Here is a 26,132-nt window from a genome sequence, read left to right as displayed (position 1 = left end):
TGCACATACACTTTGCTCCTTATTAGAAATTATTCACAGCTTTTGATTATGGCCAGGCAGCATGAAGTTTAGAAATCATGTCTGCCATTAAAAAAATTTCTCTTGCCTTACCAAAAATTTGAATCCCAAAATCACTAGAACCAGTATGTACTTGTTGAAAGAGCATCTACTTCTAAACATTGCTAGGGGGAAAAAAGTACTCTTTTCAGAGATCTGTAGTTTTAAAATGATTGACTGTATAAAAGCAGGAGCTGACTAAAGTGGTGGCCACTGTGTGCTCATTCCATGGCTAGAGGCAGAATGTCACTGAGCCAAGCAGTGCAATGTGCTGAAATTCATCTCATCTGTTTCAAACTGCACCATGAACATTTTTTAATTCCCCCTGATAGCTGCTAGGAAAGACAAGAGACAGACCTCTGTTTAACATCACACACTACATCTAACAGTATCTGCTTTCACTTCACACACTTACACTAAACAAGCAATGACTTGCAGTAAATTTAGTGTGCCAAAAGAGGCACAACCACACTGTAGCTACATCAACTGAAATACTAGATGTATGCATCTCAGGGAGAAGGTGACACCCCAAAACTATTCCTTTTTAGCAACAAGCCTCCTTTCTTTCCCCTCCTCTCATCAGGAAAAAAAAAAAAAAAAAAGCAGAAAACAAAGGTGAGATGTAGAAACATGGGAATTGTTGCAGATTTGTTCCAGGGATATACTTGCTTTGTCATCTGAATCCTTTGCATTTTTTTTCATTCAAAAGATTCACATGAAGTTTCTATACTAACTAGTTTTCAGACACCACAGAATAAAGTTAAGGGAGAAGAAAAACATTCAGCATTAGAAAGTGCCCATGGAAGTATGAATATAGGAATGGATCAAAACTTCCAAGTGAAGTCCTTCATGGTGGGAAACTTGCATCGTAATTTACCACTTGGACTGACAGGCAAAAGGACCAACATAGAGACAGTGACTACTTTTCAGAATTTATTTTAAAAAATAGTATTAAACAATAGGAAAAATACCACTTCTTGTTTAATCCACCCCATACTACTTTATGTGGAAACAATGGAAATATTTGACAGAAATGTATTTACCCATTCCTATCCATATATCAGATGATTCCAGCTACTCAGAACATGCTCATGGGAAAAGTATTGGCAGTATCACAGCATATGGAAGTGGAAATAAAAAACATGCAGTATTTTCAATTGCAGTTGGGAGGCCTATTTCCTGGAGTCTAGAGATCATGTTGTTTTATCTGTTTTCCTTTAGCATTATGTACATTATCAGACTTTCATAACTTCAGACACCAGCATAAAGCCCTGATTTTTTGCCAACAGTGACATACCCCCCTCAAAGATAAATGTGGAAGCCAGAATGCCTGCCTTACTTCTGTTTGCAATTTCCTTTCCACAGGAACGTGCACATGATATAGTTCCTGCTAACATGTATTTAAAGCTTGGCTAGCCCTTTTCCACTTATACCAGTTCAATCCCACTGGAGGTCCTCAGGGCAGCACAAACAATGGAGAACAGACTTCCAGCACTGCAACACATTTGTTCTGGCCAAAAACTGCTTATCCAAACACCAAATTACATACTTTGTATGACAACTTCTTTTGTCTGCAAACAAAAATATGTCAGATTCTGCACTAAACTTTATTACAAAAAATGTAGAACAATACATCCCATAATTATTTGCTGTGGATTTCCTAGCTCATCTCAAAACTGTGAAGTACCAGTGTTAGCTCAAACAGAGCTCAGTTTTAACAGAGACCCAAAATAACAGGCGACGGTAGCGTTTACCTGGTGCATTTAGCTTCATTATCAACTGGCAAAAAGTTGACTTAGTTTCATAGTTTAAAGCACTAATCAGAGAAAACTTGAATTACATGGCACTGTTGAGACCACCCCAGTCTCAAGTCAAGGGGTGAGCTTATGCACAGGTGCATTGTTGTAGGTGTGACATGAGTAAAGAACCCAAATACTCAAAAAATGCGTCAGCAGAAACCTACGGATAATGCTAAATAAGAGCACCTAATTTTTTTTCCACTGCTGTGCTTGATGAAAACTTGTACCAACAACAGTCTGAGGTGAGTCATACAAATGACAGTCACTGGAGTAGAGTGCAGTGGAAATTTTAGTAATTCTGAAAGAAGATACAATGGACCAATACAGGAAATTCCATACCAAGAAGCCAAAGTCAAACATTTCCTCTCTTGCACATCATAAAAAGTATTTTTGGTTACAAATTACCACTGCAAACAGCCTTCTCATAGATAAAACTAAAAATGTCTCTACCTAAAAAGCTTTGAGAAGGGTCAAAACCCCACAAAAGACAACTAGAGAGCTTTCTCTATGTCCTCTTCTCTCCTGAGTAGCAAGAGCTTCCCGATTTTAAGGAAGCCCCTCCTCTTGGTCAATCAATTCCGTTTTGGTGGAGAACACATCAGCCAACATGTGCTTTGGGATTTCGGATCCCCGTACTTTTAACGTGTAGCAGGCATTCTCTACTTTTGCCAGACTCTGTTTCAAGGTGTAGAGCTTCTTTGAGACTTCGTAAGGTCCGGTGTTGCCAATGAAGGTGAACCCATCGTAAATCTGGCGCAGGAACTGGCTCAGTTCGAAGGGCGTGTCTATGTCCCCGTTCCCAACGCTGCTGATGCACAGCCGCATCAGCTCTCCCGTCAGATCAGCCACTCCCAGCAGGTAATCCACAGGGGTTACCTTCAGGCTCCATGTATGCGGCTGTTTGTCATGGGAATTGGAGGTCTGGAGACAAATTGGAAGAAAGTCCAGCACAGAAAAGTGTGAGAAAGCCATCTGTAATGGTTCAACTACATGCTAACTCATCTAATATAACTGGAAATTTAAAACATTCTGGAAAATTAAATTGCATGACACTTCCACATGGACTCATTTCAGAAGTACTAATCTCCTTCCAGCATATAAAAAGATAATTTCTACTTGAGATGTCATTTTCATTCTAGCAAGTATGATAAATATACCCTAACTCTACCATCTCAATTTGCAAACAGTATTATCACATCTTTGCAGCAACGTTTATTTGCAGTTGTTTGGGGTTTTTCTTTCATCTGACAGATCTTAGCCTGATAAGATTTTTTTCCTAAATAGTCAGTCCAAAGTTAGCAAATCAGTCAAAAATAGTCTGCATTATGAAAACAAATAATATAATTTCATAATGGTGTCTTGAATTTCAAAATATATTCTCTACAAGTAGCCACAGTATTCTCAGATCTGTTTTATATCAACTGAGCTTATTAAAATAACAAACAAAAATCTTCATGAAGCAAACCCATTACAAAGTTACAAGTTTGCTCCAATATCTGAAGTTTCCAATACTTTTTATTGCCAGCATATTGGTAACATGGGAGACAATGCAGGTTTCTTTCTGTTCGCTTGTTCCCATAATATGCTATCTACCCAAATTGACAGATCTGGTCAGAGGCATGCACGCTAGGGTTAACAACTTCCTAGTTGGAACCTCTGGTAAAAACAAATTAATTTAAGCTAAAAATCAGGCTTCTCTGCAAATATCTAACCAAGAGAATAAAGAAAGAATGAGAAGTGCTTTACAGCAGAATCTCCTCAGCAGAAGCAAACTCAGGAATTCATGTAAAGCAGCATTACTGTACACTGCACCTCAACTGCTTGTGCACTTCTGTAGATGGCTACCAAATCACTGTTGTCCTCTGTCAACAATCAAACTGCACCCAGTTTACTGTGTTTGGTGACAGCAGTTTGTCCCTATGAGCCATTTAGGGCAGGCTAGGAGTACAAGCAAGTCAAGAAACAGCAGATACAGCATTAGGGCTAAGGTATGATGGGATACCAGTTTGTCCTCTGAAAGGAATCAGCTCCAGAAGAGTTACAAATGATGCAGTTAAGGCATATGCACAAGGCAAATACAGTGCCTCCAGTGACTAGTTCAATACCAGCAATAAGATTTCAGTCTTGGAGTTCATTCTGCCTTGGATTTGTTTGTGTTCCCCAACAAATGATGTTCTGCAATATCACTATGCACCAGAAGGTCTTGGAGACAGCCCCAGGCAGGAAAAATCCCTCTGCTACATTTGTTAGCTAGCATTTCACTGTCCTGGATCTTTTGCCATATCAGAAAGCGTTCAGTTTGCTCTGAATGAAAAGGATGTGAAATTTATAAACTTGCATCCCACAGATTTAGTTTACTACTTATCAGAATAAAAGGCATGTTTTTGTGAGTCAAAGCCCACACGTCTATCTAATCCCATGCCACTAACTGGCCTTATTTAATCAGATGCCAAAAATGTGACAAAGCCTTCTCATTGCATTTCCATCCCAGAAAGATGTTTGTCAATTGAGAAAAGAAAAACTTTTACCATGTTTGTTGTTTCTTCTCTGTCTTCTGCTGTAAATATTAGTTGTTTGTTGATCTCTTCAACACTGATCAAAGATCGTGTTTTGATAAAATACTGAAACGAAACTGCCTCAACATATTCTTGAAGTCCTGCAAAAACAGAAACAAGCTTATGCTTCAAACTTTCCAGCAATGATCCATGCTCACAATTATTTAGTTTTTAAGAAATCTTTTAAGTGAGACTATTTGAATGTTACCAGCAAAAAGTGAAAATTAACATAATTCAGAAATAACATTGAAACATAATCCAACATAGCACGTTTCTGAAGTATGAAAGTCAGACCAAGCACACAGACCAACATGTTCAAGTTTTTACTCCATCTGCATCTTTCATGCAGAACCTTCTGTAATTTCAATATAAAGCATCATGGTATTCTCAGAAACATACTGAAGATCAGCTCCCCACAATATTCCCAAGGGCTCATACTCGGACCAGTACAGTTTACTGCATCAGTGTCACAGAGAGTGGGATCAAACACACCCTCAGCAAATTTGCAGATGACACTGAGCTGAGTGGTGCAGTTGATGCGCCCGAAGGATGCGTTGCCAGCCAGAGGGACTAGGACAAGCTTGAGAAGTTGGGTCCATGGGAATCCCATGCAGTTTAACATAACCAAGTGCAAGATGCTGCACCTGGGTCAGGGGATCCCCAGTATCAGCACAGGCTGGGGGAAGAACAGATCGAGAGCAACCCTACCCAGGAGGACTAGTAGTAAATACTCGTTTAAAACTGAGCTTCCCACTTCTCTATTTTGTGAGAATCAGGCTCCTTAAAATACACAGGTTTGGTGAAATTCACATTCAAAGCAAAGCATCTGTTGTTACAAATCACTCCAGACCAAATAAATACAAAAATAAGCAAATAAACAAACCAGACAGGACTGTGATGTCCAATAAGAAGACCAACAGCTGATCCTCCTTTGGCAGAAGGGTTGGACTAGGTCATCTCTAGAGGTCCCTTCCAACCCTAACTGTTCTGTGATTCTATTAATACATTAATAACTGTTCTGTCCAAAAGAACTTACACTCTAAAATTAAGAAATGCAGAGGGACAACAGGAGTTAGTGTGTTGACAAGAGAATAAAAGATGGGATAACAAATGCAGCTTGTACTAGATTTGTATGCCATCTACTGCCACAATTCTCTCTCACTACCTACTTAGCAGATGGTGGTTTTATTATGCATTAATGTGGATGTGACAGCCTGGAGAAAGAGAAAGCTAGATAAGTTTTCCCAGAATTGGCCTTGGAAGCTTTAGGGAGCTGGAGATAAACAATGATAGCCAAATATTAAAACAACCTGCAGTTGGTGTTTTTCTAATCTGTTTTACTGTTTTTTCTCATAGGATTGTTTAACAAGACCTAAATCGGTGTCTTTTTAATTAGCCAATCATGTGAAATGTACTGAATAAATGACCAATCAGGTCCACCTGTAGTGAACTGAGCTATAAAAGAAGAGAGAATGAACTAAATGAGGCTTTTGCCACTTTACCTTCTGATCTGATTATGTATAATCTCTGACTCAACAGTGACATGTTACAACAAAGGTGGGATCTAAAAAAAAAGTTTGAATGCTCAGACAGAGATTTCACAGGTTGTCAGTTTATGTGCAGAGAGCAGATTTGGGGGAAGCATGTGAGAAAAGTTCCTAAGCAGAAAGCTGAAGCTGGCACTGTTGGTGGAAAAAAAGGCTGGAACAAACAGGTAAGGCAGTACTAAGCTAAAAAAAGTTGTAGAGACAAAGTCGATGCCTGTGTATATCTGACCCATGGAGAATGCCCAAAGAGGACATTAAAGGAAAGGCCACATGACAGAGGAGGTTCTAGCAGAGCTATTCTGAGCCATTTTAAGGGGATGACTTCACTTCAAGAGACACTAGCAGGTATCTTGCTGCAAGAGGGCCAGGATCAGACAATAGTTTTGTCAGTGAGAAAATGAGGATGTAACCAAGGGTACCAGAAGTAGAAGCCTGTTTCCATTAGAATAATCTTAATATTCTCAACTGACCTGTACAGTGCCAGGACTTCAGCTTATGGAAGTATGCAGGAAGAAGCAAATTTAGACTTCACCTGGATCAAAGAAATAGTCTAAATCAAAAAGAAGAGAGCATAGATTTGAATAACAGATGAGTGTGGAAATACCCCAAAAAACTCAAGGGGTAGGAGGCTTTCCAAGTTACTACTACAGAAGTATGATAAGTGACCTGCATTTTGTTTTCTTTTAAATATGTATTTGAGCAAAAGCAATTCAGAATGGCAATTCCTTTACGGTACTCTACAGCAGCACTGGGAAAAGCAGAATAAATATGCAGCAACCAAACTCACACTCAAAACTGCTGTTCACAAACCAGAACACAAACACAGAGCTGGCAAGGCCAATTAAACACCAAAATTTAATCAACAGAATTCAGGTAAAGCATTCTGGGCACAAGCAATAGAAAAGCACTAGATAAAAGCTACTCAGGATCTTTTAAGATAAATAACTTCACAGGCTGCAGAAAGGTAGATTTCATCACTCACTCTATCCCTGACTTACCTTCTGATGTAACAGGACCAGTAACCTATTACGAAATTTTGGCTTTTTCTGAGGATAAGCTGTAAGCTACCAGATACAGCAGCACTCATCATGACAACATCTGTGAGAATCTCCTTCTGCTATCTATGGAGAAGACTATCATATATGAAGAATCAACTTGGCATTTTCCACAGCTCTCAGAGAGATCAAATCAGCCCTCAGACTTTTTTGTAAACAGTCTTCTTGATCAGTCAGATCTCCCACTTTCAACTCACTCCACTTTACTGCTTCACACACTTTTTGTCCTTCTCCATTATAAGTGGAGCAGCTCCTCTGCTCTTTTATCTCTATGGGCATATTTATACGTACGTACACACATAGATCTTTGCTTCCTCCTGCCATGCCACACTAGCTGAAATGAATGTTCCAGCCTTGGGCTCCTTTGGTTTAACACCGCCATGTGAATGTTGCACACCGTCTGGTTGCCATTTACTGTCACCTTCTCACAATTAGGGAATCTATCTCCCACTGTTTAGAAAGCCTCACAGAACTCAATTAAAGTTACCATCACAAACAGACTGCTAACAAATCCTGTTCATTACTATTTTGCAAAAAACATTAGTATTTTACTTCTTTTTTTTAACAAGTCCTTCTTCCAGAAGTAGCTACAAAATGGTATTTCAATGAGCCAAGACCTTGAAACAAGGTATTTCCATGTGCAGGTAGAAGGATGTTTAAACATGTTATGTTTTAGCTTAATGGTAGGACATCCGCTATTTTCAGCAAATAATTCCCAAGGTGAAAAACCCCATCCCATTTCACTACACCATCCAACAATACCTTTCCCCTTATGCTCTTGTTTTGGATTTATTCCAAAATTAGCTTATTTATGGATTGAGCTGCCAGTAATAGAATAGTTTTTAAGACTGCCTTTTATGGGTTTGGGTTTTTTTGTTGTACATGGACAAAAATACCAATTAAAAACACTGTATTATTTTTACTAGCACCTCTTAAAATTACAGATGCATGGTAAAAAATTAATTGCTTAAGTATTTTGATATTTTCTTACATTTTTTCTATAGAAATAGCTTATACTAGACAAGTGACAGTGACCCAGTATAGCAGCTCCCTTCTATGTTTTAAAAAATTTATTTTGTGTACAAGAACTACAGAGTTACATTGAGATATCTTCTGAGTTTGTGTCTACAAATATAGATTTTTCTGCCTGAAAATTTTAGCACCTCTTGCCAACTGATATTCAAGACCTTTTTCCTTAACTACATATGCAAGATCTGAAAAATAAGAAAAAGAAGTTACCCTAAGAAACTTAGAAAGAAATTAGGTTTCTTAGATGAAAAAATAATTTTTAAAAAAGTAATTGGAGCACTCAATCCAAGAGTCAAATAAATGCATAAGACAGAGGAAAAGCTAGTTCTATCTAAAGAATGAGTAAATAATTGAAAATACTTAATTGCAGGAGTCATATTAGGGTAAACAGAATCTAATTCCACTTGAGATATGCATGCATCCATGCATGCATGGAAGCTTCCACCCAGAATGACAGATCAAATAAGAGGTGAAAGTTTCCTTCTAAAATTTCATTTACTTCATTTCCTCCTTTAAATCTCGGTTCAACAGTTACAAAACAGGTTCAAAAGGATTTCATGCTTCTTGGTTGTTAAGGTTAGCAATGCCAGTGCCACCTGCCATCTTCTCAAATAAGCTGCTTCTCTTCCTGTTTCTTCCCAAACTCATTTTCTTTCATCCTCTGTCCTGTTTCTATCTTTTTGTTTAGAGAGGAGCCTGTGCTGATGGTGTGGACACAAGCAGACAGACACAAGCCTGTGCTCTCTCACCCAGCTCCTCCCCTAAGCCATGCAGCAGGAATCACAGGCCAAGAGCAGCCACTAGAAAGATGGTAGGAAGATACACCCAGCAAGCTTCTTCCAGGATCACTGCATGAAGGGTGGGGTACATTATTTACAGGGCGAGTCATGTGAAACTACCCACTTGCTGATTCATTACAAAACCAAAACAGCACCAACAAGACTCTATCTTATCCTCATGTTTAGGCTGGCAAGCTACACTGCCATTAAAAAAACCCAAACAAACCCAGAAAAAAACTTCCCTTCTTTCTCCTCCCCTGAAAAAACAAAGAAAGCAACATCAAAAAAAATACCCACCACCAAAACATAGAAATCCCTGCCATAATCCAGGGGGAAAAAAAGTTATATTCTTGTGGAAATCCCAAACAGAGAAATAATTACACAGAATATGGGGAGCATGCTAAACTTAAAGAACTTGTTTCTAGAAGCATGTGGATTAATAAATGGGAAAACGAGTGAAATAAGCAAACAAGTAACCATCAATTGAAACAAGTATATACAATAAATTTAGAAGTATTAATACAAAAACTAAAGCCACTGTCCTATTTAGATGAAACTGGTAATTCACACCTTAATCTACTCCTTTCAAGTTCTCTGCATACTTGACAATGACTCCTAAGATTCAGACATCTTTTTCTTGGCAGAAGGGGTAAAAATTTAGTAAATCAACTTAAACTGAGGCTACGAAACAATCAAAGCATTTTGTTGATTGTGAGCATGAAGTCAGAGGTTAATTTTATAACACACACTGAAAGAGGATAAAGCCAGCTCTGCTCACAGACAGGAATGCTCTGGACATCCTGTTGTGAAAATGGCTTAAAAGAGTAATTCCAGTCAGGGATGGATTTTATAAAACAGTACTAACTAATAAATACAAATAAAAGTACTAGAACAAAAGTCTGTATGAGCTTACAGATTTGGAAAAACACATGTTTCTATTCACTCACTAATAACTCAAGAGCTGAGTATGTTCATTATTATATCAATAATTAAAATAATGTAAATTTCTTCTGCAAAGCCCTGAATGCTTTGTTCATTAGTCAACTGCTACTTGACACATCCACATCTCTTCTAGCTGCATGTGTTGAAGCGATGTATTGTAGATACTGAAGTGTTAATATTGTTTGCACTTTGTTTAAAGTTGAATACACACTTCAGGGGAAAAGGTAATACCATTTCAGGGGAAAAGGCAATACCAAGATTAGTCAGTTTTCCCAAAAACCCCAGAAACAAATATAAGTTCCCTATCAGACAGGTGACTGTGAGAGTTAAATTATTTCTCCAAACAGGTACAAAAACTCTTCAAAGAACTGCAAACAATATTTTAATCTCTCATTGCAGAGAGCAGGGAATCAAGCCTTTTTTTCTTTACTGTTATTAAAAACACATGGACATATGACAAACGATAGGCCTTTTTGCAGATGAATAGTTGTGGGTGAGAAATTCACAAACTTTTATTTTGCATCTACTTGTAGACCTAAGGGATGTACCATGCTTACTTTTGTAATCAAGGTTTTTGTTCTGAAGTTTGGGGTTTTATTCCAACTCACAAGCCCCAAATGTAGTAATTATGAAGGGCACCCAATGTTTTACATGAGTTCTTAAAAAAACTATTCCTGTGACAAGTAATCTTCCTGACCTCTTTGACTACCCCCAATTGCCTTCATAATTAATACAGAGTTTTAAAAGTCATTCAGTCAGACAGCAAATTTTATATTCCTGGCAGCCTTGAGGGCAAGTGTTCAAGATACCAAAGAAAGGAAGCTCTGACTCAGCCAGGATGTTCAATGATCAAAGAAGAAAGAGCACCTAACACAACACAGCTTTTGCAGTTCAAAACACAGTGAAAGTTCTTCTTGAGGTGATGTTGTTTCCATGCAACAGATTCAACTCACAAGCACATCAGAAGAACCAATAGTGGCCATTTGTCCACATAAACACAGATCTGTGGGATGGCACAAAGGTACTTCACCACTTGCCAACCTCTACTTCTCCCCATGTGACTGTAAAACAAAAACCGAACCAAGATGTGCTATCCCCCATTGCTTCTTGGAATGGAATTCCTCTATGACACATTCTCCTGTGTGATTTTAAATAAACAAACAAAAAAGATTCACAGATTTTTTTTAACTTCTCTTATGTTCCAGCTGCGCTTTGTTCCTGCAAAGGCTGGAGAGATCTGGTCTGTGAATCACTAATGTCAATAACTGCAGGGTTGAAAAAAAATCCTGAGCCAGAGAACAAGGTCTCCTCCATTTCCCAGCTATGAAACTGAATTAAAAGACAAACAGCGTCACTAATTTCAGGCTGTCATGTGAGTAACTGCAGTGTTTGTCATAATAGTACAGCAGGACTTTAGGTCTGAAGGGACAAGCAGGAAAGGACAATCTTTGTGATCATGCTGACCCACGGCATGCATCTTTAAAAGACTCTACATAGCTTCTCTTATGGACTTCTGCTGCTCTGAACGGCTCCTGCTGAATCTACATCTCATTCAGGGATGAGCTGATAATCAATTCTCACATAGTGCATGCCTAGTTTGTTCATGTCAGAATTTGCATTCACGTGTGCAGGTTTGTTTTAATTTTTGTGTATGGACATACAAAACTTGCAGCAGAAAATACAAAGTGAGAGGCTTTGCAGTCGGTGTTTTTTCCTTTTCCTTAGAAGAACTTAGGAAAAAGGAACGAACCAAAAATAATAAAAGGGCAGCAAAATGCAACAAACTGAAGGTATCAAATTTCAAATAGGCAACTTGCAGAATGAAAAAAAAAAACCAAACCAGTATGACCAAGTGGGCATATGAGTCAGAGAAACACAGAAAATAACAAAACAGAAAGAAAGAAATTAACAAAATTGTATCTGATAACCATAAGCTTATTCACTGCAAATTCTGTTAAATCTCCAGTATAATCAGGAAACTTTGTTTCCATTTCTGGCATTTTTACCCCTCACCTACAACAGCAAGAGATTAATTCTTCAGTCACATCCTGTTCCTGTGTTACTGTGTTTTCCCACCATCTTGCATAAACCTGATTGCTTCCTTCATGGTCAGCTTTCCTTTCAAGTTTTAGGTGTATTTAGGTCTCATCCTGGGTGAGCCATTTACAATTTGTGATACCTTCTTCCTGCAGTACAAAGCTTTTCCTTTCTCTTACCAACCTAAAATTAAATATGCCATCTATTTTAATTACAGTTTTTAAGTTTTCTCAAGAAAAAAAAAAACAAAACAGGTTTTTCACTTATACTGTTCCTGATGTGCAGAACAGTACATTAATATTATATCTTTGATAGTGTGTACCTTGATATTATTTCAGAAATACATGTGTGTTTACAAAGTAGAACAATCTGAGCATGTTATTTCCATATTTTGAGTTAAAAAGCTAAGGGAAAAAAAACCTAAAACAAGCCAAGTAAACACAGAAATCATTACACAGATAGTTCCTTTAGTTTGCATTCTAATTAAAATCCTTCATACAATACCCAAAAAATGTTGTTACTTAAATCATCAGTAATCTAAAGCTGGCCTGTTTGGACAGACTCCACTCATCTCCACAGCATTTCTTACAGCATCCTGCCTGGTGGTCCAACATACTGCAGTTAGAAAGTGGCATTCTAGTGCAACTGAAGTATTCCCTTTTCATCCACACAGATTTAACTGGCCTGGTCCAATCGAGCAGTGCAGTTTGTTGCAGTATCTTACATGCCTGAAGTGACTCTAAATGGCATAAGGCAGGAGACAGAAATAAGCTCCATTATACCAATCTCTCAGAATACAAACAGTGCCTGCACAAGATAAATTATGTGTTAGACTGCGTCAATGCTGAACTTTTACACAGAATTTCCTGCATCATCATCAGCAGAAGCAGAGCAATAGTTTTGACAAGGTGCTGACATTTTACAGCCCCATCATCTAATCCTATTGAGAGCAAGTGCAGACATGATAAACAGCTAATGAGCTTCCCTGTGCACAGCACTCCATTCGCCACTGCTGCAAGCACAGGCACACAGCAAAGGTCAGCCAACAGTGCTCCACTTGCATCTACCATCATCACCCCACTTAAGGAAATCCAGAAGAATTACAGGCTCCCCATTCAATATTTCATCTTAAGGGGTAAAAAACTGAGTAAAGTCCTCAAATAGCTAGAGATTTCATTTAACAAAGTCATGTTGAAAAGGTACTCCATTCAATCCCACACAGTGCCAACTTATCGAGCAGTCCTTAATTTTCCCTCTGCAGTACACAAGTTTTACATTTATGCAGAGAAGATTCAGAACATGCTTTGAATAATTATATACATCCTAGCATAGAATCACAGAATTTTTCAGGTTGGAAAAGACTTTTAGGATCAACTGAATCCAACCACTAACTCAACACTGCCAAGTCCACCACTAAACCATGTCTCTAAGCGCCACATCTACATGTCTTTAAAATACCTCCAGGGATGGTGCCTCCATCACTCTCCTGGGCAGCCTGTTCCAATGCTTGTCAACCCTTCCCACGAATAAATTTTTATTCATATACAATATAAATCTCCCCTAGAGATTTATATTGTATATGAAATAGGATATATTTCATCATATCCTATTTCTTGTTACATTGGAGAAGAGAGCACCCCCACCTGGTTACACTCTCCTTTCAGGCAGCTGTAAAGTGCAATGAGGTCCTTCCTGAGTCTCCTCTGGGCTAAATCTCCAGCTCCATCAGCCACTCCTCAGCAGATCTGTGCTCCAAACCCTTCACTTGTTCCATTGCCCTTCTCTGGACACGTTGCAGAACCTCAGTGTCTTTCTAGTGATGGGTCTAAAACTGGACACAGAACTTGAGGTGCAGCCAGTGCTGAATACAGGGGGACAATCACTGCTCTGGTCCTGCTGGCCACACTGTTGGTAATAGAGGCCAGGATGCCACTGGCTTTCTTGGTCACTTGGGCATGTACTGGAGGATCATGTTCAGCTGCTGTAGACCAGAAACCCCAGGTCCTTTTCCAGCAGGCAGTTCTCCAGTTGTTCTCCCCCTAACCTGCAGCACTGCATGGGGTTGGTGTAACGAAAGTGTGGGACCCTACACAAGTTGCAGAGCACTTCTTTCTTGTCATGAAGTTCCATACAGATCTTTTCTGTATACTGTTGATATTTCCCTCAGCAGCTGAGAATTAAATATATATATAAAATACTTAAACACGTATGTATATACAAATAAAAAATCCTGAAAATTTTCTTCCTTCCTTTCATAAATCCATACAATCTTTCTCAGTCCTCTTCTTGCATAGTGTCTCTCAACAATTTTAAAGAAAGAAAGAGTACATGTTTCCTCACAGGATATATAAGGTATACACTGTAAAGTGGGCCAAAGGAGCAGGAATTCTATATTACAAATAGTAAAGCTTTAAAAATATCAACAAAGCAGAACATTCTAACATAACAAATGAAGAGCTCTGCATTAAAAAAAGACTTCATTATTTCAGTATCTCTTTGTTTGCTTGTTTAATCATCCCCTGGGACAATCTGTACTGTTAAGAAACGTGTAGAAAACAGTCATCAGTTTTTGTTGTTGTTCAATTAGTGCTATACTCAGTGTTTGAGCTCATGCAAGTGTCCTTTGGGGAAACGTCCTGCGTGCCATTAGCACTATTCTTAATGAGGGAAAGCACAAAACTCCTTTAGTGCTCTGCCAGAATTGTTTTATCTTCGAGTCAAAAGAACAACTGCTTGGAGTAACCCCAAAAAAAGCATTTAACAATTACAAGTGGCAAACAATATTCCCAAGCATAATACTCATAGCATTCTTCTATTTATAGGCTAACAGTTATTATACTGAATAAAATATGTATTAGGCAGCTTTATTATGCAGACAATCATGATTCCCCAGTTAAGGCTACTACAGTGGTTTCCATTATAAGCTAAATTTTGAACCCTTTTACTCCTTCGGTGAGAGGTAGGGTGGGGAACAGGAGGATGTTTCATGTTTGGTTTCAAGACAAAGGAGAATATTTTTAGGAAGTTTGAGGTTAATTAGACATGTTGCTTTTGAGATATGGGACATAAGCATTTCTTTATTCTTTTTGGAAGAAAAAACCAGTTTCATGGCAATGCTTTTGTTCATAAAAAGCTTTTTAACTAGTTCTCCAGAATTTCTTCAAAATACAAAATCAGAGTTGAAAACTAGGTTAAAGGAAGGTCAAGACTTACAGCCCTAGGAAATATATAAAGACAAAGACCTAGCACTTTTCTTAGTTGCTTTTATTTTCAAAAAGACATGCAAGCTTTTTCCACCAAAAAAAAGCAAAGCAACAATTAAAGAACACTAGACTTAAAACCAAAACTAAATGCAACATTCTTAACTGTTATCACTTTTCACCTCCTAATTACAGTTCTTCATAAACAGTGGTTGGCAGGTGGAATAAAGCATTCTCTCTCCCAGCTGCTCTTCATCTAACTGTCCCTTCATTCTTCCTGCTTCTAGGTTTTCTATCTCAGCTTCATAATCCTGACATCAAGCATCTTCACATCTCTGACACCTCCCTGATGCCAGCTTCAGCACAATCAAGATCTACGTCTTGAAGCCTGCATATTCCCTTTTTGCCATCCCAATGACTAACTGGAGAGCAGAGGATTTAACGAAGGTAAGAGTAAGGGTCTGGTTGAAAGTCAGCATTTTATACTTGTCATGCACACAAGCTCATTTACATAACACCTCAAAGCAATCCCTGTCTTCCCAGTGACACACAGGTACATTCTAACACTGCTTTACTAAACATGCACTATGGGCAACAGCTGGCACAAACTTTCCTTGCAGAGGAGCATATGTAGGAGAGCTAGAACGTTAGGCAGATCATGTGGATGATGTACCAAAATAGAATGAAGGCAACTTATTTCAGTTGGATTTTATAAACAGTCTCCTTAAGGAGACACAAATACCTAATTACAGAAACAACAGGAAGATCGTAGGGCCAACTATTATACAACTGATTGGAGTGCACAGACTCACCATTTACCTCACCTGAAGAGAGGGAAAAAGTAAAAGTACAGGTATTTCCAGTTCTAACTTCAGAAATGCATTGGGGGACGGTGTATTTCTACCCTTTAGTTCTGTTCAAAAAAACTGCAAAGTTCAGGTATTTGAGAGATTCCACACCTGGCTGCTGGAAAGATAGAGAGCAGAATCTACTTCTTCTCTCCCTTATTTAGCACACTAATACCTTCTTGCCTTCCTTTCTTTTTACCTTGAGGGGTCAGTAAGATTCATTCTCATAAGTTTTCTTAAGACTGTAGTAAGAAAATTCTTTAATTCTATGACAATCTCACCCCAAGTCCCATGTAAGCATTAAGGATGTGCTACCATACATTCAACTGTGTGCAGTTCTGTGCGTCACTATTTAAAAAGGATGTGAAGGTCCCTGAAGGCATCCAGAGGATGGCAACAAAGCTGGTGAAATTGTTGGAAGGAATGTCCTATAAGGAGCAGCTAAGGATTTGGGGCTTGTGTAGTTTGGAAAGGACAAGGCTGAAGTGCAACTTCCTGAGGTTCCTGAGGAGAGGAAGTGGAGAAGGTAGTGCTGGTCTCCTGTGCCATCCAGTGACAGGATATGCGGGAATGGCTCTAAGCAGGAGTATTTCTTTTGAAAAGGTGGTCAAACACAGGAACAGGCTTCTCAGAGAGGTGGTTGATGCCCCAGGGCTGTCAGTGTTTAGAGGAAGCATTTGGACAATGCTCTTCACAACTTTTTTTGACTTTTGGTCAGCCCTGAAGTGGTCAGGCAGTGCCACTGGATGATCACTGTAGTTCTTTCCATCTGAATTTGCCTATTCTGTTCTAAAAGTTTGCAGCTGTGGAGGCATTGAGTCATCATACACATGCATCAGGTCTCTAACTTCCTCTGCTAACTACTTCTACTACTAACCTCCCCTAGAGTAACTCATCCCAATGGACAAATACATCTTAGTCATTTTAAGAGGCTGAGATTTACAACACCAGAAAAAACTATTTAAAATTCTGAATTATTCCTGACAGAAACTTGCAGTTGTTTTCTAAACAGTTTATTCAGGTCTTTTCTGGTATTAATGAGTACCTTTATGCAAGTCAGAAATAAATTATGCAAGAAAATCAGTGTAGCTGACAGTGTGTATTTACCAAATACACAAAGCAAAGCTGAACAGTACTTTTTTTTCATTAACTTCTTTATTTCCAGATTGCTATGGCTAGCTTAAGTTTAGGTATCTTTCACGTAAAAAGAAATTTAACCTTTAATTTCTGAAAATATTTTCTTTAAAGAGACAAAAACAGTTTTTTTTTTTTTACTTAGAGGAGAGAATCTGGATATAGAAAACTAGCATCAGGTTTGCTTACTTGTTTTGTAAGAACATGGGTATAGACAGAAGTTATTGTGCAGTAACTTTCCACATGTCTGCCATGTAGGTATACTCTCTCATGTGTGAGATGAGTGAATCTAATTCCAGGCCTACTGCTCCTCAGTAGAACTAGAGGCAGGTAAGCCTCTTTCATTTTTCTGCCACAAAGACACATATCAAACAAAACAGAGTCAGGTGAGGCAGCTGATGCAGAGTAAGTGGTTACCCTGTGACAATCTGACTCACATGGCATGGCTGATGGCTTGCACCATGCAGTCTCACAAAGATCCATGAGGCAGCAGAGCTCAAACACTGCTGTTCTATATACAGCATTATATGACTCACACAGGACTACAAACTTCAGGGGTTATTCAAACAAATTTTACAGGTCACAATCAAGCTTTCAAAAAAAAAAAACAAACTGAATTGCAAGGATTCTCAGCTTTTATAAGCAGTACTTAAAATGAAAATCAAAAGACATTTTTAATGTGTTAAGATACTCATAATACACTTTGAATACTACTGTTCACAGTTTAAGTTCATCTGTAGTGTCAGCATTTTGAATTATCACTTTTCATTGTGTCACTACAGTACTTGGCTCTAAATAGCAGCAAGACACATACAGATTAAATGGCACTAAGAAAAACTATTTACATCTAATTTGAGCAACCCAATGCATCACAGGTAACAGGACTGTGGAATTAATCAGAGCTATTGAAGACTATCAGGGCGGGCTCCTTCCTGTTCCAAATTGCTAAACTGAGACTCAAGACCTGTGTCACTCTTACAGCAAAGTTAGTTTAAGACATGAGTACAGGTTATCTTAACCATTCTTTGTCTTGTAAATTACAGACACGTATTTGCTGCTGGGTAATCAAACCAATCTTATGGACATTTTTAAACAATTAAATAATTCAGGGCAAATCTTCAGCTCTCATCAGCTGAAATTTCGCCCAAACAAGGAAAGATATACACAATTCCAAATTGTTTAAAATGAAATTGATAAACACAAGACACTTTTATACTATGGAAAGAAGTTACATATTTTACTCATGTGTTGCCACAACCAAGGCATACCAATTTTAGGTAATATTCAGATTGCCAGCAAGGAGTCAGCAAAGAAATATGGTTTGGCAGCAAGAGTCATGAACGAACTGGGATTTAATATCTCAAGAATGTTAGCAAAGACTGCTTTTTACAGAGGGGAGCAGAAAAAGATGTGACTGAAACACTCAAACTAGTTTAATGCTTGTAAAAGAGAGGTAGAAGCACATTTTGAACCTAGAAGAAAGAAAATTCTAAACTAAGGATTTAAATTCATTAACTTTATCACCTTGAAATCACTTTATCACTCAAAATGGATAATTTCACAAGACAGTTGCTCCACTCTCCTCTTAGAAATCGTAATCCTTCAGGCAGGGCAAACGAGTGCACTACGTATTCCTCTCAGCCAGTACATTTGTGAGAAATACTCCCAACTTCACCTTAGGGCAGGGCCCAAATTGTTCCAGTTGTAGACTCCCATTTACATCTTCCTTCAAACTCCAATGAAACTGTAGGACAATAGCTTCTCTAATACCAGAGCTAACTTTGCTAGTAACAAAGATTAACCTAAGTCCTGATTTATAATCACAGAAATTTAACAAATTCAGACCTGCAGTATGAAGAGAAAGTATTGCTACATAAAGAGAAAATAAGCTTAGTTGACAACTGCACACCTTTCCTAATTTAAAATTATTTACCTGGAGATATAGCTCTGTGGAACTGATACATGTCTTCTCCAATCAGTTCTTGTGCAACCTGCTTGATCTTCTGTCGGACAGCATTTAGCTTGACTTCAGATTCACTTAGTATTTCTTCCCCATTGGGAGCACTGCAATCATACAGAAACTGAATGAGCAGTTTCCAGCATGAATAAACTGTTAAAAAACATTACACTTTTTCTTTCACTAATCAATACATTTTTACTGGCTTCAAGAAAAAGCAAAACTGATACTAGAATGAGAAACAGTTTAACTTTCACAGATAGCTATTGCAGGTTCTGAAATTCTGTAGATTCTTACCAAGAAAATAATCAACCAGTCAGGGTTCTGGTAGCATGATGCTTATTCCAGACTACAGTCATTATTATTGTTTAAGTAAGAAACACATACAAAGGCTTCAAAAAACATTCCAGGAATCTAACAGTATTTACAGAAGTCCTTCAACTTCTTAAAAAAAAATTAATATTTTGCAATACTTGACAGTATTGCAAAATACAATATATTATGTACTTCAACATTTTTTTTTTTTTTTAAGGAAGTAGTTATGGATTGGGCTGTTCAGGAACAACTGAAATATCTGATTCACAACCACAACATATACTTGGCATTTAAAGTTTAGTTTATCTAATTTCCTTTAAACTTTCTCCTCCCTTGAGCCCAAATAATCCACATGGTATATTAGTTTACAGTCTCTTTAAGGAACTACTGATTAATTGGTCTGGAGAAGACATTTAAAAGCAAACAGTAAAATTTACTGAAATTAAAGCCACAATAATTGTGAAAAGCAATGAAGAAGGAAATACAAAATACAGCATGGAAAATTTCTACTCTCACAAAACCAGGAATGCCTTATAAAACAGGAATCTAAATTCAGAGGAATGAGGAGTTCTTTGTTGTTCCTTCCTCCACAAGTTCCCAGCTACCTAGCCCCTGCAGTGGGAGTAGTTATTTACAGTCAAGGCTGTAGAGATTACTGGAACTATCGCAGTACCTCTCTGCAGAAGAAAACCAAGTTAAAGAATAGGCAACTTCATACTCTCCATTCATAACTGCAACTATAAATAGTTACTACTTCAACATAAATATATTGATAGGTAACAAAATGCAAATTAAGATAAATGAAATTACAAAGAAAAGTAACAGGGAGAGCTGTTGTAACATGCAAGACCAGTGTTTGTCATGTACAGCAAACACTTCATGCAGCAGGCTATGCAAAGCTTCAAATTTTCCTGTTGGCCTTCTAGTTTGTCTCTGGCTTCCAAAGATTGCTTGAAGGCTTATGAGAACACAAAACATATGGAAGCTCAAAACTTCACGCAGAAGCCTATCCAGCTGTAGTATTTACATAAACAGATCCCAGATCACCTCCTATTTGCATTTTTGACCTCGGGTGGTGGTGCAACAACCAAAATGGTGACAGAACTGCCCAGGCAAGTAACCTGAAGGAAGGGTGCGTAACTCCTCTCTCACAGCTTGCCGAAAGCTGGAAGGCTCTCATCTGCTCCTCACTCTACTGCTTCACACTGGTTTAATAAACCAATAAAACCAACTCAGAAACCTGTACCAGCATCTTTTAATTCTCTAACTGGACTGTGCATTCATTAGCTCACATCCACTTGAAAGGATGTTTATGGGAAGGTAATTAAATTCCTCTCAACAGAACATTGCAGCTGTTACTCACAGACAACACTGCAAGCAGACTGTAGGTTTCTATGAACATTTTCACTCTCGCCGTGACTCACCTGGTGAACCTGTGGAGCAGAAATATTGTTCTTTTGCTTTCGATCGTTATATCCCGACTGAGCTTCACGAGCCGCTCGTATTTATCGTGCCTGGTGTCAAGCTCCAGCTGGAATGCTGCAGAGTCAATCGTTACAGGAGAACTCAACTGTCACACAAACACAGTGCAGGGGAAGAGAAGAGCACCTGTGCTGCACTAACTCCTTACAGACCCCACCAGCCTTGCCCCTGGGCACCTTTCTCCAAGGTGGGCTGTCCCTGCATGGGGCACAGCTGCAGACAGCATCACTGCCTGTCACCTGCCACAGCTGCAAAATTCATCATTAATACTACCTTTGTTTAATAAGCCAAGTTAAGGAGATATCAATCCTGATGATGCCTTAAAGCAGCCTATACAACTTTTAAGGTAAAATATTTGGTTTTGCTAATAAAATCTATTCCACAATACTGTTGTTCTGGAAGCAGACTGAAAATTTCACCCCAATTCAGCAAGACAAATCAAAAAATAAAACCCTACAATCATTTGTTAATAAGATTCATCAGTGCTTAAACCAATCAAATAAAAAGCATCTGGCTAAGGCACATATACTGTTCAAAACGCACCATTTAATCATAAGGAAGGTTGCATTTCACATCCCAGCTAGACTTGGCCAAAAGCTGAGTATTTTAATATCTCTAAGGACTAGAAGTACTAAAGAAAAGTGAGATCAATTGTTTAAAATAAGATTTCTGACTTGCTGATATTAGTTCTCTCTAACTACAACAAATACAGAGAAGAGAGGAAGCGTATCTGGTTTTGACAGTCAAACATGATAAATGTTTACAAAGAGTGGATCTTTGAAAAACTTCGAAGAAACCATGTCCCTTAAATTCTGTCTGAAATTAACCAAACATGGATGAATGGATCTCATGAGAAGGGAGGGAAACTGTTTTGAAGTGGAAGCAGTAGCAACTTTTGACAAACTGATATTCATAACAGTGAAAAATTAAAGTTGAAAGTACAGCTGCTCTACTCAATTCAAAAGTGTATATACAATACTCAATATAAATGATAGAGTGGATTGGTTGAGAGAAGCCTTAGAGATCATCTAGTCCAAAAGGACACTTTCCACTAGATCAGGTTGTTCAAAGCCCCCTCCAACCCGGCCTTGAACACTTCCAGAGATGGGGCTGCCACAGCTTCTCTAGGCAAAGTTCAGGGGTCATGGTTAATCATCTGCCAAGCTGATTTACACAGAAAAATATAAACACCCATTTTTAAAATAGCCAGGAAGTTGTATGACATTGAAGTACACATTAACCATCTAAAGCAGCTCATATTTTACCCTTCTTAGCTTCATAAAAAGTATGTGACATGGGGAAAATTTTACAAGAATTAATCTGTTTCCCATCTCAAATCTCCTTCCTTCTTCAGTCAAGGCTTCTCATTTCTGAAGGTCAGCTTTGTTTTGTTAGGGGTTGTCTAATGAGAAATTTAAATTTACTGGAGTTTAAATCTGGTTTGATGAAAAATCCTATAAAAACAATTTGGCTGAAGGGAAGTTTACACCTGCCTTTTTAAACAACTTCAAATATATGTTAATATTTAAAAGGCATTCAAAGTGAATAAAGTGACTACATGAAGGTCAATATTAGTTAGTTGAAGCCTTTTTTTTTAAAGTGCAGGTATAAACAACTCCCAATTCTTGAAACAATGCATCCAGATTTACATTTCAGTAGTTTAGTAATTTGTGAATCATGTGAATCACAGCCAAGGTCAGAGCCTCCTCGGTTTCCCAAAGATCACCATCTCCTCCTGTTGCCCCTGTGGCTCAGATTTTGTATTAGACTTCTGCAGATCCTACAGTTTTCTGTCACCAAAGAGCCTGATCACCTTTTGCCTGGCTGAATACTTGTGCAATTTGCTCAGCATCATGTTTAGCACAAGTGAGTAGGGCAGGGGGAACAGCAGGTGGGATGGAAACAGTAGCAAGTCATGAACCAGGCAGAGGTCTGCAAAATCCCACTCCGAGGACTTCACTGCACAAAATGCAGAACACTAAGCTCTAAAGGTATGGAGTATGAGTCAAATTAGTTTAGAGTTTCTCCCTTGGAGAAACTGGTTTATTTCACTAATAACTTCCTACAAATTTCTACACTACATTTTTAAAATCTGGTTTTCCAAATGCTTACTTACATTTAAAAGACGACATCAAAGCTGAAGGTGGATTAACATTCTCTTTTTCTTCTCTCCTTTGACCATGTGGAAAATGATCATGTTTTCGTTTTCTGAACCCACCTGATCCTATTAAATAGCAAAAAAAAAAAAAAAAAAAAAAAAAAAAAAAAATTGAAAAATAGTTTTGCCAGAGCATAAGGAGCACGAGAGTGCTGTCTTCAGAGCATTCCTGACAGCAATCATATTCCACAGGACAGAATAAGGTAACTGGATGAACCTTATTATCAACCGATGCCAGCTTCACATTATCATGTTACTTCTACCACATCGCTAGTGAAAATTAGGGAAAAAAAATCCATTTCAATGGATGAGCATGGCAGGAACCTAAGCCTTTTTTTTGTCAGGTCTTTGGGTCTTCACACCCTTTTATGGTTTCTTGCTATAGATGAATGTTTGCATGGAAATCAGTGATTTATGTCGGGGGTCTTCAGTAATGCAAAGAAGAAGTAAGGCAAGGCACAATTTAAGCAGACTACCCCTATTCAGCTATATAGGTTTAGCTCCTGCAGTGTAGCTTCTTAGGCCCTTACACTCTGCCCATTAACCAGTTTCTTCTCTGAATGTAGCTGCTCACTTCAGCTGCTTCGTGTGCCTCTTCCTTAACCCTCCTTTTCAAACCCACACCCAGAACTCATCTCTTTTGGACTACATTTTACTTCCAATTTACACCTTATATTGCTTCTTCCTTTCGTCCTTCCTTCACCTTAGACTAACTCATCGTGTCACCCATTTCTCAACCATTCCTCTGTCTCCTTCCTTCTGGTAACAGCTGGACACTGTTCCTCCTTTCCAGAGCAAAAAATTTGGCAAACTTGAATACAGGCATACCTTTTGAATACGTGGAGTCCTCTCAATTTCCTTAAAAGAAGAACCAAGGGAACACTGGATTTTAAAATATTTCCGCTTGATTGTTTATTATCCCAAACCAAAACAAGAAGTGGGCGTAGCTACTTTCTTAAAGAGGAAACTGAAAATAATTTTCTTCTTTTCTGTTGGACATGAGTTCAGGGTTTTGTTTTTCCTATAGCAGTATAAAACATTAAATGCACCCCTGAAAGAGGTGTGAAGGGAGGTCCGTGTGATTCTCAGTGGTGCCAGGCAATAGAACAAGAGCCAGCACGCAGAAACCAATGCAGAGGAAGTTCCATTCTTCCTGACTATGAGGGAGAACTTCACTGTGCAGGTGACCGAGCACTGGAGCAGACTGTCATGAGAGGTTGTGGATTCTCCCTCACTGGAGATGTTCAAGAACCATCTGGGCACAACCCTGTGCCACGTGCTCTAGGATGACCCTGCCTGAGCAGGGAGGTTGGACCAGATGACCCCGTGTGGTTCCTTCCAGCCTGACTCGTTCTGTGACTCTGATTCTGTGACTGCCAGGGCTAAACTAACACACAGGTGGCAGAGCAAGCTGTGAAAAGTATGTATTTCACATATATATTATGCTATATACATAACATTTTATACACACACACACACATATATATACACACACACACTATACTGAACAAATGCTTTACAGGCTTCACACTCAGCTTCCCTCTGTGGCATCTGCTTTTCCACCCCCAGGGACACAGACCCCTACAGCCAGGTTCTCTGGCGCATCCGCACAGCCCCAGCGGGAAGGCCGGGCACCCACGAAGGAAAGGCCGGTGACACCCGTGAAGGAGCGGCTCTCGCACTGCGAGTTTCAAGGCACACTCGTAGGGCGCCGCTGGGCACGGCAGAGGCCCCGCACCCCCGTCCCCTTCGAGCCGCGGGGCCTCCCCCTGCTTCTGCCGGCTCCAGCTCCTCACGCCTCGGTCTCCTGAGGGTGGGGTGGGGTGGGGTGGGAAGGGGACATCACCTTCCTTGCCGCTCATCACGGAGCTGCCGCCGCGCCGCGTCCCCCCGGCAACCCGCAGCTTCCCCGCGCGCCGCCAGGACCCCGCCGCGCCGCCCGCCGCCCCCGCCCTGCCCTGCCCTGCCGGCGCCATGGAGGGGCGCCCCACGGGTGCCTGACGGCGAAAAGCCGCACAAGCGGCAGGAGCCCGGCCCGCCGCCCGCGGAGCGGGATAAGCGGTGGGGGGGGAGTGGCGGCGCGGAGCGTGATTCGGACGTTGCTGCCCGCGACATCGGGGCAACGCTGAGGCTGGACCGTGCCTCCGAGAAGGCGACTCTGTGGGCAGCTAGTGTGCGACCCCGTCGTGGGGCCTCAGCGCCCGCGGCATGACGGGACATGTAGTGCCGGGCGGGGCTGCGGCGCAGTCGGAGTGAAGCTGGGAGCTCTGGGGTCGTGTGCCCGATGTCCCGCTGGTGGCTGCCGTGTCCCGCCACCGGGGCAACGGTGGTCCTCGGCTTGGACCCGCAGAAATCCAGCGACATTCCGCAGCCCAGACCCGCACAAAGCGGCTCTCATGTCGCCTTCTCCTCACTCCCAGACTGATTCCTTACTGCCCCTTTCCTCCCCGGCACATCAGCACTATGGTGCTGATGTGAGAATCACAGAATCAGTTGGGTTAAAAAGGACCTCTGGCGTCATCGGGTCCAATCTGTGGCTGAACACCACCAGACCATGGCACTGAGTGTCACGTCTTGGGACACGTAAAACACTGAAGCACTTCCAGGAATGGTGACTCCACCACCTTCCCGAAGAGCCCATCCCAATGCCCAGCTGAGACATTCTTTCTGTGAAGAAATTCCTCCTCACGTTCAACCTAAACCTTCCCTGGCACAGCATGAGACTGTGTCATCTGCTCACTGCCTGTCCACTCCTGGCTGCTTAGTGCCCCTTTCCTCCCCAGCACGTCAGGATCCAGGTGCTCTCCTTCCAGGCAATGTGACTGGGAGCAACCCCCAGCGCAGCACCAGGGGCCGCCTTACTCCCCTTAGTGCCAGTCCACGTGGTGTGCCAGGGGAAGGAGGCCAGGGAGGATGGCAAACTGACACTGAGACAGGGTCTGGAAACTGGAGACACTAACTGTACACCGAAAAGATCTGATAGTGAAGCCACATGATACCAGGAAAAGAAATCTGAGAAGCAGCAGATATAGCTGCTGGTACAGAGGAGACAAATTCCCAAACTCAGGTTATTTGCATCCTATGTTTAGTCAGGCCTGGTAAAAGTTATTTTTCCTCTACTGGAGACTTAGTGTGAGTGTTCTCAGGACACACTGCAGAACTGAGCATGAAGGAGATGGATGCACACTGTAAATATTTCCCAGCACAGAGGGCACTTGATGATGCTTCACTTCTTATG

The 26,132-nt window shown here is 40.0% G+C and overlaps 1 protein-coding gene across 2 annotated transcripts; it reads right to left on the bottom strand.

The window, feature by feature from the left end:
• Positions 1-977: 977 nt before the first annotated feature.
• Positions 978-24,829, bottom strand: TSNAX (translin associated factor X). Of its 2 annotated transcripts, none has more exons than XM_030236185.2 (6): positions 24,741-24,829; positions 22,853-22,960; positions 20,679-20,793; positions 18,916-19,046; positions 4,385-4,512; positions 978-2,777 (listed from the first exon to the last, which is right to left on the bottom strand). In XM_030236185.2, exons 1-6 carry the CDS (start codon positions 24,754-24,756, stop codon positions 2,403-2,405), a joined length of 873 nt encoding a protein of 290 aa, XP_030092045.1. In that variant the 5' UTR covers positions 24,757-24,829; the 3' UTR covers positions 978-2,402. The 2 variants fall into 2 exon arrangements, with proteins under 2 accessions (XP_030092045.1, XP_009091094.1); XM_009092846.4 differs by lacking the exon at positions 24,741-24,829 and adding an exon at positions 23,723-24,617.
• Positions 24,830-26,132: the final 1,303 nt, after the last annotated feature.

Source organism: Serinus canaria, chromosome 3, assembly GCF_022539315.1.
Source record: "Serinus canaria isolate serCan28SL12 chromosome 3, serCan2020, whole genome shotgun sequence".
Classification (NCBI taxonomy): Eukaryota; Metazoa; Chordata; class Aves; order Passeriformes; family Fringillidae; genus Serinus; species Serinus canaria.
Note: the sequence above shows the minus strand (reverse complement) of the source record. Positions and strands in the feature narration are given on the sequence as shown.